The 15,892-nt window shown below is 43.1% G+C and overlaps 1 protein-coding gene across 7 annotated transcripts in view; it reads left to right on the top strand.

The window, feature by feature from the left end:
* The window catches only part of exoc7 (exocyst complex component 7), a 55,824-nt gene that overhangs the window by 25,473 nt on the left and 14,459 nt on the right, over positions 1–15,892 (top strand). The window contains exons 6-10 of one of the 7 annotated variants that reach the window (XM_059948211.1): positions 60–227; positions 469–480; positions 2,318–2,410; positions 4,272–4,340; positions 13,975–14,120. In XM_059948211.1, coding sequence (XP_059804194.1) covers positions 60–227; positions 469–480; positions 2,318–2,410; positions 4,272–4,340; positions 13,975–14,120 — 488 coding nt within the window. The remainder of the gene's footprint in view (positions 1–59; positions 228–468; positions 481–2,317; positions 2,411–4,271; positions 4,341–13,974; positions 14,121–15,892) is intronic. The other 6 variants (XM_059948210.1, XM_059948207.1, XM_059948205.1 and 3 more) reach the window with 6 other exon arrangements.

The following is a 15,892-nucleotide window of genomic DNA, read 5'->3' as shown; positions in this document are numbered from 1 at the left end:
AGGAAACAAATAATGACCTGTGGATTTCAGTTTGCTGACTTGTACCCTCTTCCTTGCAGATTTTATGAATGTATATTACCAAATCCGTTCCAACCAGCTGGATCGTTCGATCAAAGGCCTGAAGGAACATTTCCGCAAGAACAGCTCATCCTCTGGTATCCTGTACTCTCCTGCCATGCAGAACAAAAGGAAGGATACCCCTAGTAAAAAGGCCATCAAGAGACCAGGTTTGTACCTTGCTGTTGTTTTAATTATTCCTGGTTTTCTGTTTCCATTACCCGTCACCTTCCTTTCACTTCAGCCAAGTCAGCTTTGGGACGCTTTTAAGCAATTCTTTCCAAAGGTCAAAAACATTAATTACTGAGGATTTTTTTGGGAGGGCATGCTTTGGAGGATATTAAAAAATATTCTTTTTGATCACTACTAACTTTATTTTTTCTCAATTTTCTTCATGTTGATGAATTGCAGTCTTCATCCCAGGTAAACCACGCTTGTATGTGCCCTTTAAGCCTTGCCAGTCTTTGCCTGTGGCACATGTTAAACTCTACTGCAGGAGAAAAGTATTTCTGTTTGTCTCACTGGAAGCTTTTGCCTAATGCAAAGTTTTGCTGCATAATCTCTAGTGTTTGTGCTGACTAATCTTGGGTGATTTGGTGTCAATAAAACTAAAGATGTCTGAAAACTTTGGAGAAATTAAAAATTTTTGCAGTTTGGGATTATTTTGGCCACGTTTTACCACAGATAGGTGGGCGAGATTGCAGTGGGCAGTTTGTGATATTAATAGGTTGCTTTAGAGATGGTTTAAAAAAAATTGCTTTGTCTCATTTTTGTATGTTAGATCCTCATCCAAGTCCAAGGGAGAGGCATACAAGTGGCCAGATGGCCCTGGGATCTGAGTGACATACACCTCACGCATCATTTTAACCCTGGTCAATCACTGTGGGGACTTTCATATTTTAACTTGATTTATCGCCACTTGTCAGTGGAGTTTTACAGATTTGGAATTTCCTGTCATCTGAAGGATTGTTAATATCTGGTGGTGGTGTCGAAGGTGGTGGAAGTGCCCGCACTAGATACTTTATTGATCCCTAGAGAAATTACGGTATCAGAGTAGCATTACAAGTGCACAGATATACTATATTAGAAGAGAAGTAAAACAAATAAATAGAAACTATGTTATCTTAAACAGTCTAACAAGAGAGGTCATCATTTCTTCCGCTATAGGTTGACTCATTATAGAGCCTAATAGCCGAGGGTAAGAATGACCTCGTATCGCGCTCTTTGGAGCAACGCAGTTATCTTAGTCTAATACTAGAAGTGCTCCTCTATTCAGCCAAGGTGGCATGCAGAGGGTGAGAAACATTGTCCAGACTTGCCAATGGACCATAGGGTCCATTGTTCTATCACAGCCTTCAGTGTGTCCAGTTTGTCTCCTATAACAGAGCCAGCCTTCCTAATCTGTTTATTGGGCCTGTTGGCATCACCTATGTTAATACCATTTTCCAGTACACCACCGCAGAGATGACAACAGACTGGTAGGACATGAAAGATAACAGGAATAGACGACCTACTCCATCCTGCTGAGTGTAATGAATAATGCAAACAGTCAGGCTGGTGGCGGCAGTGTGAAAGTTAAATTTTTAACTCTCCAAACTGGACAGATGTGGCACTGACTAGAGCTATTTAGACAGATCAGCTCTCCATCCAAAGTCAGTCTTCATCTGCAGATGCTGATTGGATTCTGTTAGTACCTTGTCTTAATTCTCCGACTAATAATTTAAATTAGTGCTGTATTAAATTTGAGTGTACAGTTTTAGAATATAGAACATTTTTTTGTGACGTTAAAGGGAACTTCTGGCATTTGTAAAGACAAGTTTGTAAGTCATGCTGCTGGATGTTGAAGATCTGGAAGATGTATGCAATGTTTTTGATGTTTCTCCAAAGTTTTCTTGTAATTGGACAAAAAGTCTGCGTGAGGAGGAATTGGCGGGTTCCGAACATGCAGCCAACAAGTGATTAGAAATACTATTTAGTTGTAGTCAAAGGTTTATGAATTGTATTGGTAGAAATCTATTTTAAATGGAATGTTACATTTTAAGATTGTTAAACACTGATCTAATTTTTTAATGATTTACTCTGTTCTTAAGTTTTCGTAATGTCTGTTTTAAGTAGCTTTTTTTGTTTTGCTTTAACATCTGTCTTGGTGTCAGAGTTTACTAGCAATTGCTCTGGTCGTAGTGTGGTGTTGGTGGCAGGGATCTGGTCTTTCTCACTGATTTGCCAAGGTCTTGTCTTTTCTGCATCACCGTGGTAACAGGCACAATTCGTAAGGCTCAGAACCTTCTGAAACAATATTCTCAGCATGGGCTGGATGGCAAAAAGGGTGTTTCTAATCTCACTCCCAGTGAAGGTAATCATTTCCTTGACCCTGGACATGCTTCTTTCTGCCTTGCTCTTCATTAACAAAACTGCTGCTTCCTAGCGATTCTAACTTGAGCACTTTCCACACACTGTATCCAATCTCTGCCTCTGGAACTTTGGATCGGAGTTTCAATCTTGCAAGCATCTACTGAGAATAATTTCGGACAGTTCCTGGCTTGGTCTAAGCCCAGTGGTTGCTTGTAGAGTTGGTGTGGACTGAGAAAGGAAGGAGGTGGAAGCAGCAGAGGAGATCTACCAGGATGCTACCTGGATTGGAGAACATGTCTGATGAGGTCAGGTTGAGTGAGTTAGGGCTTTTCTCTTTGGAGTGAAGGAGGATGAGAGGTGACTTGATCGAGGTGTACAAAATGATAAAAGGCATAAAGTGGACAGATAGAGATTTTTTCCCCCAGGGTGGAAATGGCTAATATGAAGGGACATAATTTTCTGGGAAGTATTAGTGATGAGTGAGGCAGCTTTTTTTTCATGGGGAGTGGTACGTGCGTGGAACGTCCTGCCATGAGTGGTTGTAGAGGCAGATACATTGGGACATCTAAGAAACTCTTCGATAGGCACATAGATGAAAGAAAAATGGAGGGCTATGAGAGACGGAGGGTTAGATTAGTGTTCGAGTAAGTTAGAATGCCAGTGTCACATCATGGGTTGAAGAACCTGTACTGTTCTGTACTGTTTCATGTTCTAAAGAGGAGAGGGTATGAGATGATTAGTTAACAAGCTTGTTGTGAATGAGAAAGAATATATCAAATGGAAAGGATTCTTGACCACAGTTAGCAGATGGGATTCAAAGCCTGGGCCAGATATGTCAGTGGCAGTGATGAGAGTGTGTTCTAGAATGATAGAGTAGGTTCCAGGGCAGAACTGGTAAATTGTATGTAACTAGTAACAGAATTCTAGATCCACGGGAGGATTTGTAACACATGGCACAGAGGATTGTACAGCTAATTATTTCTGAATGCATTTATTTTTGTAATAATAATAACTACTTTATTTATAGAACACTTTTCATACAGATGATGTAGCTCAAAGTGCTTTACTTTGGGATAAAAGTGTAAATATGAAAAATAAAATAAAAAAAACATGCAAATAAAAGAGAAAGATGTTAGTTAAAAGCAAGGTTACGTAAGTGGTTTTTGAGCTGGTGTTTAAAATTGTCGACTGAGCTTGCATCCTTTATAGTTTGAGGTATTGAATTTCACAGTTTAGGAGCATAGTTCTAAGAAGCTGACCTGCCAATTATCTTTTGAATATGTTAGACTAAAATATCTAGTACACTTCTAGCAACTTTGTAAGTTTGCATTTGTAGGGGTTTGATATATTAACAAATCTTGCATCTCTTCAAATGGACGCCTTGTATCCATGGTAGGCAGCTGTTCTCAGTGAGATGAGTTTATGTGGTGAATTTCCAATGATCATTCATAATGGGAATTTGTTAAAGTGGCTGATAAGTTGTGTCTCTTGGTCCACTTACTGTTGCTCCCTGATCCACATCACCTTGGTAACTTGGGGTAATGAGGAAGATGTAAGTTATAAAAGGGTTGCAAAAAGATTTGGATATCTTTCAGCTGCCTGCCTGATCTGAATTTGGGATCTCGGACCAAGCCTTGTACAAATTACATTCTGAATTTTCCTTAAAAAGAAAGTCCAAAATAAAATGCTACATAAAATTTGAATTAAAAGATTAATCAGTATCTTGTTGGATTGCACTCCTTCCTAAAGCCTGACGACTGATGGGAGGGTTTTCTTCGAGAATTTCCATATGTGCCCATAGTCCGTCCTTTCAGCAGCTCTGGATCAACTCCTTCTATTTCTGCTAATTAACGTCTGAGCAGGTCATGATCACGAGTTGCGAGTTAAACACCTCTCAGAGCCGCTGAATGAGAAGCATGGCACTCCCATGGGTAAGTTGCCTATTACTTTCAGAACAAAAAAAGCAAAGCTCCTTCGACTTTTTTTGTTTAACAATGTTTTAGATTTAGCATGAAAATAACGTTCAAGTTTTGAATTGCTGAATAATTTACCTGGCATCCTCTTTTCTCTCATGACAAGCCTTTGACCTCTTTTCATCTCCATATCATTTCCTGGCTGATCATCGCCTCCATTTCCTGTTCCCTCTCCTCCAGCTCTCACTGAGTGGTGATTGAAGGGGTAGTAGAGTCTGCAGCGGCTCACAGGGTCCATTTCTTCCAGGGAAGGATGGTGAGGCTGCTATTCTGTTGTTCATTGGCTCATCATTGCTGAACCTTTACGATGCGTGTTGGGCACCACTTCCATCTGAAAACGGATGAATAGTGTCTACTATATAGGTGCTAGGTAATAGTTCCCAAACTGTACAGCGGTTCTTTAACAACATTGTCTCCTGTCTTTTGTTTTTGGCTTGTCACAGGAGTTGAGATGCAGGTCAGAAGCAGGTTTTTTATCACTAACATGTGTCATGAAATTTGTTTTGTGCAGTGTAATACATAAAAGTAAGTCATTCAAAAAGAGTGGTAGTGACCTTGGGTTCACGGTCTGTTCAGAAATCTGATGTATGGTGTTAGCTTTAAACTGTTTCCTTGCATTGAAGTTTACAAGTAAGATGATCACTTGGATTTAACGAAAGCTAGATCCTGTTCAATGTCATTTAACAGAAAGTAATGGTGGCAAAGCACTATTCATGTTGTACGACAACTTTCCAGGTACAGTCTGCAGTGTACTGATTTCTATAATGCTGTGTGGGAACCAGCTTCTCGTTGCAGGGCAGGAGACTGGCAGCTGCACTTCATGCTGCTAGTGTTCATTGAGCGTGGGGAGCACCATCACTTGCACAGTTGTAACATGGGTGTTCTGGTATTCTGCCACTTCATCAGCTGCAGCTCCATGGCATCCTTGTACTAGTCTGGAAATCGGGCTTGTCCTGCTCCAGGTGTGTGCTGACACAGTGCTGTAGTACTAAGGGAGTTTTGGAAGTGTAATGTTAAGGCAAAGGCCCATGTTAAAGACCCAATTAAAAAAAGCATTTCTCTGGTCATTATCTCTTTTTGAGTGGGGAATAGCTATGCAAGTATTTGCTGCTGCATTTCATACTCTTTCATGTAAAATGTGACCATGTTTCATATTTGCTCTTGTGTTACTCTTTCAGCTATCATGAGTTAGTGAAGTTCAATTACTTGGGGAGCACAACAACATGTGATGGTAGGGCTGACGTTGAAATTAGGAAGATTGGAATTGCTAACAGCATGTTCGAGCATTTTTGAACAAGATACTAAAGAATAATTTAATTTCTGTGGATAAGAAACTCGGTCTTGTTCATTCCACACTGACAAATGGAAACACGTATTGGACAATGTCAAAGCTAAGTGAGGGAAGACTTGAAACTGCAGATCAGTAGGTTTTGAGAATGATGAAGATGTCGTGGAAGGACAGATGAGGAAGTATTGTGAAAAGCTGGAATAGGAAGAGATCTGATATCATCAATCAGAAACGGCAGCTGGAATTTCTGGGACATACTGAGGAAAGAAAAGCTCAAAAATCTTACAGTGATGGGAAAAATTGATGGAAGAAAAAATCACTGTCATTGGCACATGACATTCATGAGTTACATCAAACATAGAAACATAGAAAATAGGTGCAGGAGTAGGCCCTTCGGCCCTTTGAGCCTGCACCGTCATTCAGTATGATCATGGCTGATCATCCAATTCAGAACCCTGTACCTGCTTTCTCTCCATACCCCCTGATCCCTTTAGCCACAAGTGCCATATCTAATTTCCTCTTAAATATAGCCAATGAACCGGCCTCAACTGTTTCCTGTGGCAGAGAATTCCACAGATTCACCACTCTCTGTGTGAAGAAGTTTTTCCTCATCTCGGTCCTAAAAGGCTTCCCCTTTATCCTTAAACTGTGACCCCTCGTTCTGGACTTCCCCAACATCGGAAACAATCTTCCTGCATCTATCCTGTCCAATCCCTTTAGAATTTTATACGTTTCAATAAGGTCCCCCCCCTCAATCTTCTAAATTCCAGTGAGTATAAGCCTAGTCGATCCAGTCTTTCTTCATATGAAAGTCCTGCCATCCCAGGAATCAATCTGGTGAACCTTTTCTGTACTCCCTCTATGGCAAGAATGTCTTTCCTCAGATTAGGGGACCAAAACTGCACACAATACTCTAGGTGCGGTCTCACCAAGGCCTTGTACAACTGCAGTAGAACCTCCCTGCTCCTGTACTCAAATCCTTTTGCTATGAATATCAACATATCATTTGCCTTTTTCACCGCCTGCTGTACCTGCATGCCCACCTTCAATGACTGGTGTACAATGACACCCAGGTCTTGTTGCATCTCCCCTTTTCCTGATCGACCACCATTCAGATAATAATCTGTTTCCCTGTTCTTGCAACCAAAATAGGTAACCTCACATTTATCCACATTAAATTGCATCTGCCATGAATTTGCCCACTCACCTAACCTATCCAAGTCACCCTTCATCCTCTTAGCATCCTCCTCACAGCTAACACCACCGCCCAGCTTTGTGTCACCTGCAAACTTGGAGATGCTGCATTTAATTCCTTCGTCTAAATCATTAATATATATCATAAACAACTGGCGTCCCAGCACTGAGCCTTGTGGTACCTCACTAGTCACTGCTTGCCATTCTGAATAGGTCCCATTTACTCCCACTCTTTGCTTCCCGTCTGCCAACCAATTCTCTATCCACATCAATACCGTACCCCCAATACCATGTGCTTTAAGTTTGCACACTAATCTCCTGTGTGGGACCCTGTCAAAAGCCTTTTGAAAATCTAAATATACCACATCCACTGGCTCTCCTCTATCCACTCTACTAGTTACATCTTCAAAAAATTCTATAAGATTCGTCAGACATGATTTTCCTTTCACAAATCCATGCCGACTTTGTCCGATGATTTCACCTCTTTCCAAATGTGCTGTTATCACATCTTTGTTAACCGACTCTAGCATTTTCCCCACCACTGATGTCAGACTAACCGGTCTATAATTCCCCAGATTCTCTCTCCCTCCTTTTTTAAAAAGTGGGGTTACATTAGCCACCCTCCAATCCTCAGGAACTAATCCAGAATCTAAGGAGTTTTAAAAAATTATCACTAGTGCATCCACTATTTCTTGGGCTACTTCCTTAAGCACTCTGGGATGCAGACCATCTGGCCCTGGGGATTTATCTGCCTTTAATCCCTTCAATTTACCTAACACCACTTCCCTACTAACATGTATTTCCCTCAGTTCCTCCATCTCACTAGACCCTCGGTCCCTTACTATTTCTTGAAGATTATTTATGTCCTCCTTAGTGAAGACAGAACCAAAGTAGTTATTCAATTGGTCTGCCATGTCTTTGTTCCCTATGATCAATTCACCTGTTTCTGACTGTAAAGGACCTACATTTGTCTTGACCAATCTTTTTCTTTTCATGTATCTATAAAAGCTTTTATAGTCAGTTTTTATGTTCCCTGCCAGCTTTCTCTCATAATCTTTTTTCCGTTTCCTAATTAAGCCCTTTGTCCTCCTCTGCTGGTCTCTGAATTTCTCCCAGTCCTCAGGTGTGCCGCTTTTTTTTTTGCAAATTTATATGTTTCTTCTTTGGACTTGATACTATCCCTAATTTCCCTTGTCAGCCACGGGTGCACTACCTTCCCTGGTTTATTCTTTTGCCAAACTGGGATGAACAATTGTTGTAGTTCATCCATGTGATCTTTAAATGCTTGCCATTGCATATCCACTGTCAACCCTTTAAGTATCATTTGCCAGTCTATCTTAGCTAATTCACATCTTATACCTTCAAAGTTACCCTTCTTTAAGTTCAGAATCTTTGTTTCTGAATTAACTATGTCACTCTCCATCTTAATGAAGAATTCCACCATATTAAGGTCACTCTTACCCAAGTTAGCATGACAAGATTGCTAACTGACCCTTCCTCAATGCTCAATACCCAATCTAGAATGGCCTGCCCTCTGGTTGGTTCCTCGACATGTTGGTTCAGAAAACCATCCCGCATACATTTCAAGAAATCCTCTTCCTCAGCACCCTTACCAATTTGGTTCACCCAATCTATATGTAGATTGAAGTCACCCATTATAACTACTGTTCTTTTATTGCACCCATTTCTAATTTCCTGTTTAATGCCATCCCCAACCTCACTACTACTGTTAGGTGGCCTGTACACAACTCCCACCAGCGTTTTCTGCCCTTTAGTGTTATGCAGCTCTACCCATATCGATTCCACATCCTCCAGGCTAATGTCCTTCCTTTCTATTGCGTTAATCTCCTCTCTAACCAGCAATGCTACCCCACCTCCTTTTCTTTCCTGTCTATCCCTCCTGAATATTGAATATCCCTGGATGTTGAGCTCCCATCCTTGGTCACCCTGGAGCCATGTCTCTGTGATCCCAACTACATCATATTCATTAATAACTATCTGCACATGCAATTCATCCGCCTTGTTACAAATGCTCCTCGCATTGACACACAAAGCCTTCAGGCTTGTTTTTACAACACTCTTAGCCCTTATACAATTATGTTGAAAAGTGGCTGTTTTTGCTTTTTGCCCTGGATTTGCCTGCCTGCCACTTTTACTTTTCACCTTACTACTTTTTGCTTCTACCCTCATTTTACACCCCTCTGTCTCTCTGCACTTGTTCCCATCCCCCTGCCACATTAGTTTAAAGCCTCCTGAACAGCAATAGCAAACGCTCCCCCTAGAACATTGGTTCCAGTCCAGCCCAGGTGCAGACCGTCCTGTTTGTACTGGTCCCACCTCCCCCAGAACTGGTTCCAATGCCCCAGAAATTTTAATCCCTCCCCCTTGCACCATTTTTCAAGCCACGTATTCATCTGAAATATCCTCCTATTTCTACTCTGACTAGCAAGTGGCACTGGTAGTAATCCAGAGATTATTACCTTTGTGGTCCTACTTTTTAGTTTATCTCCTAACTCCCTAAGTTCACCTTGTAGGACCTCATCCCATTTTTTACCTATATCGCTGGTACCTATGTGCACCACGACCACTGGCTGTTCACCCTCCCATTCCAGAATGTCCTGCAGCCGCTCAGAGACATCCTTGACCCTTGCACCAGGGAGGCAACATACCATCCTGGAGTCTCGTTCGCGGCCGCAGAAATGCCTATCTATTCCCCTTACAATCGAATCCCCTATCACTATAGCTCTCCCACTCCTTTTCCTTCCCTCCTGTGCCGCAGAGCCACCCATGGTGCCATGAACTCAGCTGCTGCTGCCTTCCCCTGATGAGACATCTCCCCCGAACAGTATCCAAAACAGTATATCTGTTTAGGAGGGAGATGATCTTAGGGGACTCCTGCACTACCTGCCTACCGCTATGCTGTCTAGTGGCCACCCCTTCCCTTTCTGCCTGTGTAGCCTTTACCTGCGGTGTGGCCAACTCACTGAATGTGCTATTGACGACTTTCTCAGCATCGCGGATGCTCCAGTATGAATCCAATCGCAGCTCCAGACGCTCAATGCAGTCTGCCAGAAGCTGCAGTTGGACACACCTCCTGCACACATAGTCGTCAGGGACACTGGAAGTATCCCTGATTTCCCACATGCTGCAGGATGAACAAACCACGGGGCCGATCTCAGCTGCCATGACCTACCCAATACTTGCCTCAACTTTTGAAACTTTCTCTTTTGAAAGGAACTTACCCAGCCTTACCTCACTTGGAGTGAAGCTCGTCCTCAGCCTCTTCTCGTCGAAGCCTCTCGAGTCAAAGCCTCAAATCTCCACTCCTTCACTGGTCCACTTACTCACTGTCCATCAAGTGATGGACAGGTAAAAATTTTGAAGAGTTTGTGAGAACTTCTCAGATTAAAGACTGATGGAAGACCACGATCGCCCACGTCATACGATACGGCACACGATGATGATCGTGACAGTGGGTGCATGGCCAGGGGTGGTGGTAGAGGCAGATACATTAGGAATCTCTTGAATGGGCACATGGATGATAGAAAAATAGAGGGCTACATAGGAGGGAAGGGTTAGATTGAACTTTGAGTAGGTTAAAGGTTTAGCACAACATCATGGGCTGAAAGGCCTGTACTGTGCTCTAGTGTTCTATTTTCTATGAGTATTGTTACGAACCCTGTAACTGGGTCACTTACCAGCAAAGATAGAGAGGTCTGTTGAAGTCTGATGGTACTATTTTTAACAGTATTTATTGATAAAAATACACAAAATAATATCAATGCAAACATACAGATAGTATACGTCGTCAATACTAAATCTAAAAGAACAGGTATAATAATAATCAATAAGAAATAGCTCTATCGTTGTCTAGGGGTTAATGTATTGTCCGATGGAAATATAAAAGTCACTTTTAGTTCGTTCAAGCTGCAGCGTTTTGGTTTGAGAGAAAGATGGGTTAAAACTTGCCCAGTCCTTTTATGATGTCAATCCTTTGAGAGTCATTGGGAGTTGGTTTCCCTGTTGTTAGCTAAAAGCCGTTTTTCCGTGGTAAAAGCCACCGGTTCCGGGGCAAATGGAACTGAATGCACGTGGCCTCCCCACCGGCTTCCGCTATTACGGGATCGCTAGCGTTTCTTCTGGTGCGTCTGAGGGGCTGTTCCCACAGACCCTCTTTTATCCTGACTCACAGGGTCTCAGATGTCAATCAGGTTGGGGTGATGCAATCCCTCCCTCAACCAGCCCACTTTGTCTGAGGGCTGAGGGCTTCCACGTAGCACAGTATTGTAATACACAAGTCCGTCTCCGAGAGACAATGGCCGTTTCCCGTAGCTTTATATCGCCTGGGGGGGGGGGGGGGTCAAGACATTCCGAATGTCTCTCATTTCCTGGGTCTCCTGACCCAAATCAATAGCGATCCTGCGGTTCTCAAAAAGGAGGGGGCTGCAGGCGTAACAGTATTAACCAAACCCTAACAACCAGTACACAGAAAATGAAAACAGTTCAGCGTGTTTTGCTGTTGGATACACAAGATTGTTAATTTCATTACAATTATATTTGTAATTTGGAAAGCGCCTACTCCCCAATCTCCGTCTAAATCTGATGTGAAAGGGGAGTAATGAGTGAGAAGCTGTGCCTTGTGGTTGTACCACCTCATCATGATGTTAATGGACAATTACCACTTCCCCCTCTCTTGGTAAAGTGTTTGTAGCGCGCAGGCCGCACAAGTGAATTCAGAAGTCAGAGAGGCGTCACCAAAAAGTAGATCTGTTGGATATCATCTCCTTCACCAGTGACTGGTTACGTGAGGAAATCTGGGGTGATGTAATTTTGTTGATGAGATGAGGTGAACTGCGTAGGGAGTGAGTGAGCTAGTTTCACACATCCTGAATTATGTACTGTGACAGAAACGTGCAAGCAGATGCCTCGGGCACATGTGTGTAGAAGCTGGGTCAGAATTGGCTTTATTATCACTGACATTCATAAAGTCTGTTGTTTTACAGTGGCAGGACACTGCAATACATAAACATTACAATCAGCAGATGCATAAATAAAGTGCAAAAAGAGAGCAAAATGGTGAGGTAGTGTGCTTGGGTTCATAGGTCGTTCAGAAGTCTGATGGTGGAGCAGAAGAAGCTGTTCCTAAAATGTTGAGTGTATGTCTTCAGGCTCCTGTACCTCCTCCCTGATGGTAATAATGAGAAGAGGGGATGTCCTGATTGGTGAGTCCTTCATGATGGATGCTGCCTTTTTGAGTCCCCTTTATTTTCGGATGTCCCTGATGCTGGCGAGGCTAGTGTCCATGGTGGCATCTCCATACCAGATGATGATGCAACCAGTCCGAATGTTCTCCACAGTATCGCTGTAGAAATTTGTTAGTCTTTGGTTACGTACCAAGTCTCCTCAAATTCCTAATGAGGTATATCCACTGGCGTTCTATTACTCTCACCTCTTTTTTTTTAATCTGCATCTTTTTATTCAAATAACTCAACCACAATTAATCTGCTTTCACTACAACTTGTTCTTTCAGTCTGCCTTGGTCTCCTGGTCTCCTGCCTAGTGTGGGCATTCCAATTTGCTTTCTTCACCCTCTTTAGCTTAAATCTTGTTTTTGCTCTTTCCTAGTGAAAGGTCTCCAGCAAGAAGTACTGTTTTGATGTAGGGTCTCCATTGATTCCTTTTCTTCCACAGATGCTGTTTGACCCCTGCGTTTCTTACTGTTTTTTATTCATGGACCGTGATCGCTCTTGGAAACGCACATGCGGCATGCTTGGCATCCATGGAGGGGAATAAACAGTCGACATTTCATCATGAAGGGTCTCCGCCTGAGACATCAACTGTTTATTCCCCTCTGTAGATGCTGTCTGACCTGCTGAATTCCTGCTATAGCTAGGGTGCCCAAGACTATTCCACAGTACTGTACTTGTCAATGAGGAGCAGAGAGCAAGTTGGTAAATCTGGCGGAAGCAAAGGATTTGGGGATGGCAAGCGTAGAGTGCCATGGGAGGGGTGTGGAACAAGTAGCAGAAAAGGAGTGCTGGGGCTGTGGTGGCACATGTGCAGACTCACCCAGCCCTGAGACTCCAGGCAAGGTCAATTGATTTATTGATGATTACAGAATGTCTCTCTGGTGCTTCCTGCTCCCTGCCCGCTCCCTGCCCCCTTCTCACTCTCAGTCCACAGAGGAGACCCATATCAGAATCGGGTTTACCATCATCCACTTAAGTCATAAAATTTGTATTTCCCTGTGGTAGCAGTACAGTACAATGCATGAAATTACTGCAGCACTGTGCAAAAGTCTTGGGCACCCTCGCAATATATATGAGCCTATATTGTGTTAAATGGCATTTCTAAAATTAATATGAACTTGGAGATCATTTCATCTTTTTGCATGGGCAAAAAGTTGCTCAGTTAAAGTCAATGGATTCTCTGTGTTTTAACAGCCTGGATCAGACACAGTGATTAAGCCTTCAGAATGTTTCCTGCCCTTGTTCTGTACTCTCTCCTTCCCTCCCCTGCCCTCTGATTCAGATTTATTTATTTATCACAAAAGCTTTAGAACATGCAGTGAAATGTGTTGTTTGCATTAAGAATCAGAGTACCTGAAGGATATTCTGGGAACAGCCCACGAATGTCACCGACGTTACCTGCCCAGAGTCAGGGGTAGCCTCCTGGCTACCCATTCCCAACACCATCACAGTCCCCCTCCCGAGTATCGGTAGGTGTTGTCTGTTGGCATCCACCAGCCAGTGGGGATAATGTGATGTGTCACTGAAAGCTCGGGCGGGATGAGTCAGAATCACTGACGTGTTGTGAAGTTTGTTTTGCAGCAGTGATGTGGTGTAACACATGAAAGAATGTTGCAATAAGAAATATAAAAAATAAGTTGTGCAAAAAGAGCAGGATAGTGAGGTAGTGTACATGGACCATTCAGAAGTCCTCCGGCAGAGGGGAAGAAGCTGTTCCTAAAATGTTGAGTGTATATTTTCAGGCTCCTGTAGCTCCCCCGGATGATAGCAATGAGAAGACCGTGTGAATGCTAAACTTGTGTTGGGAATGTCTCTGCTTTTTGTTTTCCCTGGATTCTTTATATTTTCCGGTTTATCTCAGGGAAGGACGACATAATGGACAGTGAAATTGACTCTTACATTCACTGTATCAGCGCGTTTGTAAAGCTGGCCCAGAGTGAGTACCAGTTACTGACGGAGATTATCCCCGAGCACCACCAGAAGAGATCTTTCGACTCCTTGATACAGGTGGGATCTCACTGCTCCTCACTTTACTGCTTTCTCCATTAAATTGAAGTTACTGTGCAAGTTGATAGTGTGGCTAAGATGATGTATAGCATGTTGCCCTTCATGTGTCAGGGGATTGAGTTTAAGAAACATCAGGTAATGTTGCAGCTCTGTAAAGCTCCGGTTAGAGCACACCGAGAATATCGTTCAGTTTTTGTTGCCTTTTTGTAGGAAGGATGTGAAGACTTTAGAGAGGGTACGGAGGAGATTTGCCAGGATGATGCCTGGATTAGAGAGAGAAGGATAAAGATTAGCTTCATTTGCCACATGTACACTGAACATACAGTGAATTGTTTGTGTCAAATCTGCAAGTTTTGTGCTGAGTAGTCTGTGAGTGTCACTATGCTTCTGTTGACAACAAAGCACTCCGACAACTCACTAACCCTAACTGTACATCCTTGCAATGCACGAGGGACCAGAGCACCCAGAGGAAAGTCTCGTGGTCACGGGAAGAACAGACAGCAATAGGAATTGAGCCCTGTTAGTGATAACTGGTGCTGTAAAGTGATTACGCTAACCACTATGCTGCCGTTTTACGCAGAGGTTGGACTGGATAGGACTTTATTTCTTAAGAGTGTAGGGCATTGAGAGGTGATTTTACAGAGGTTTATAAAATCACTCGGGGCATAGAGAGAGTGAATTTGCTTAGTTTCTTTCCCAGGGCTGGTGAATCAAGAACTAGATGTCACGGGTTTAGGGTGAGAGGGGAGAGATTTAATAGGGATTTGAGTGGTAACTTTTTTTTACACAAAGGGTGGTGTCTACGCCAGAGGATGGTGCATCTTTGGAATTCATTGCCACAGACAGCCGTTGAATCCAATTCATTGGAGAGATTTAAACCGGAGTTTCACATGTTCGGATTAGTAAGGATGTTGAAGGTTACAGGGAGAAGGTTGAGTGGGATAATAAATTGGCCGTGATTGAATTTGGAGTAGACCGAACATCCTCAATACCCACACCACCGGGTTCAGGAACAGTTAATACCTCACAGTCTGAATACCCACACCACCGGGTTCAGGAACAGTTAATACCCCACAGTCTGAATACCCACACCACCGGGTTCAGGAACAGTTAATACCCTGCAGTCTGAATACCCACACCACCGGGTTCAGGAACAGTTACCACCCCGCAGTCTGAATACCCACACCACTGGGTTCAGGAACAGTTAATACCCCATAGTCTGAATACCCACACCATCCAGTTCAGGAACAGCTAATACCCCACAGTCTGAATACCCACACCACTGGGTTCAGGAACAGTTAATACCTCGCAGTCTGAATACCCACACCACTGGGTTCAGGAACAGTTAATACCTCACAGTCTGAATACCCACACCACCGGGTTCAGGAACAGTTAATACCCTGCAGTCTGAATACCCACACCACTGGGTTCAGGAACAGTTAATATCCTGCAGTCTGAATACCCACACCACTGGGTTCAGGAACAGTTAATACCTCACAGTCTGAATACCCACACCACCGGGTTCAGGAACAGTTAATACCCCGCAGTCTGAATACCCACACCACTGGGTTCAGGAACAGTTAATACCCCGCAGTCTGAATACCCACACCACTGGGTTCAGGAACAGTTAATACCTCACAGTCTGAATAACCACACCACCGGGTTCAGGAACAGTTAATACCTCACAGTCTGAATACCCACACCACTGGGTTCAGGAACAGTTAATACCCCGCAGTCTGAATACCCACACCACCGGGTTCAGGAACAGTTAA

This window comes from Hypanus sabinus, chromosome 23 (genome assembly GCF_030144855.1).
Source record: "Hypanus sabinus isolate sHypSab1 chromosome 23, sHypSab1.hap1, whole genome shotgun sequence".
Taxonomy (NCBI): domain Eukaryota; kingdom Metazoa; phylum Chordata; class Chondrichthyes; order Myliobatiformes; family Dasyatidae; genus Hypanus; species Hypanus sabinus.
Note: the sequence above shows the minus strand (reverse complement) of the source record. Positions and strands in the feature narration are given on the sequence as shown.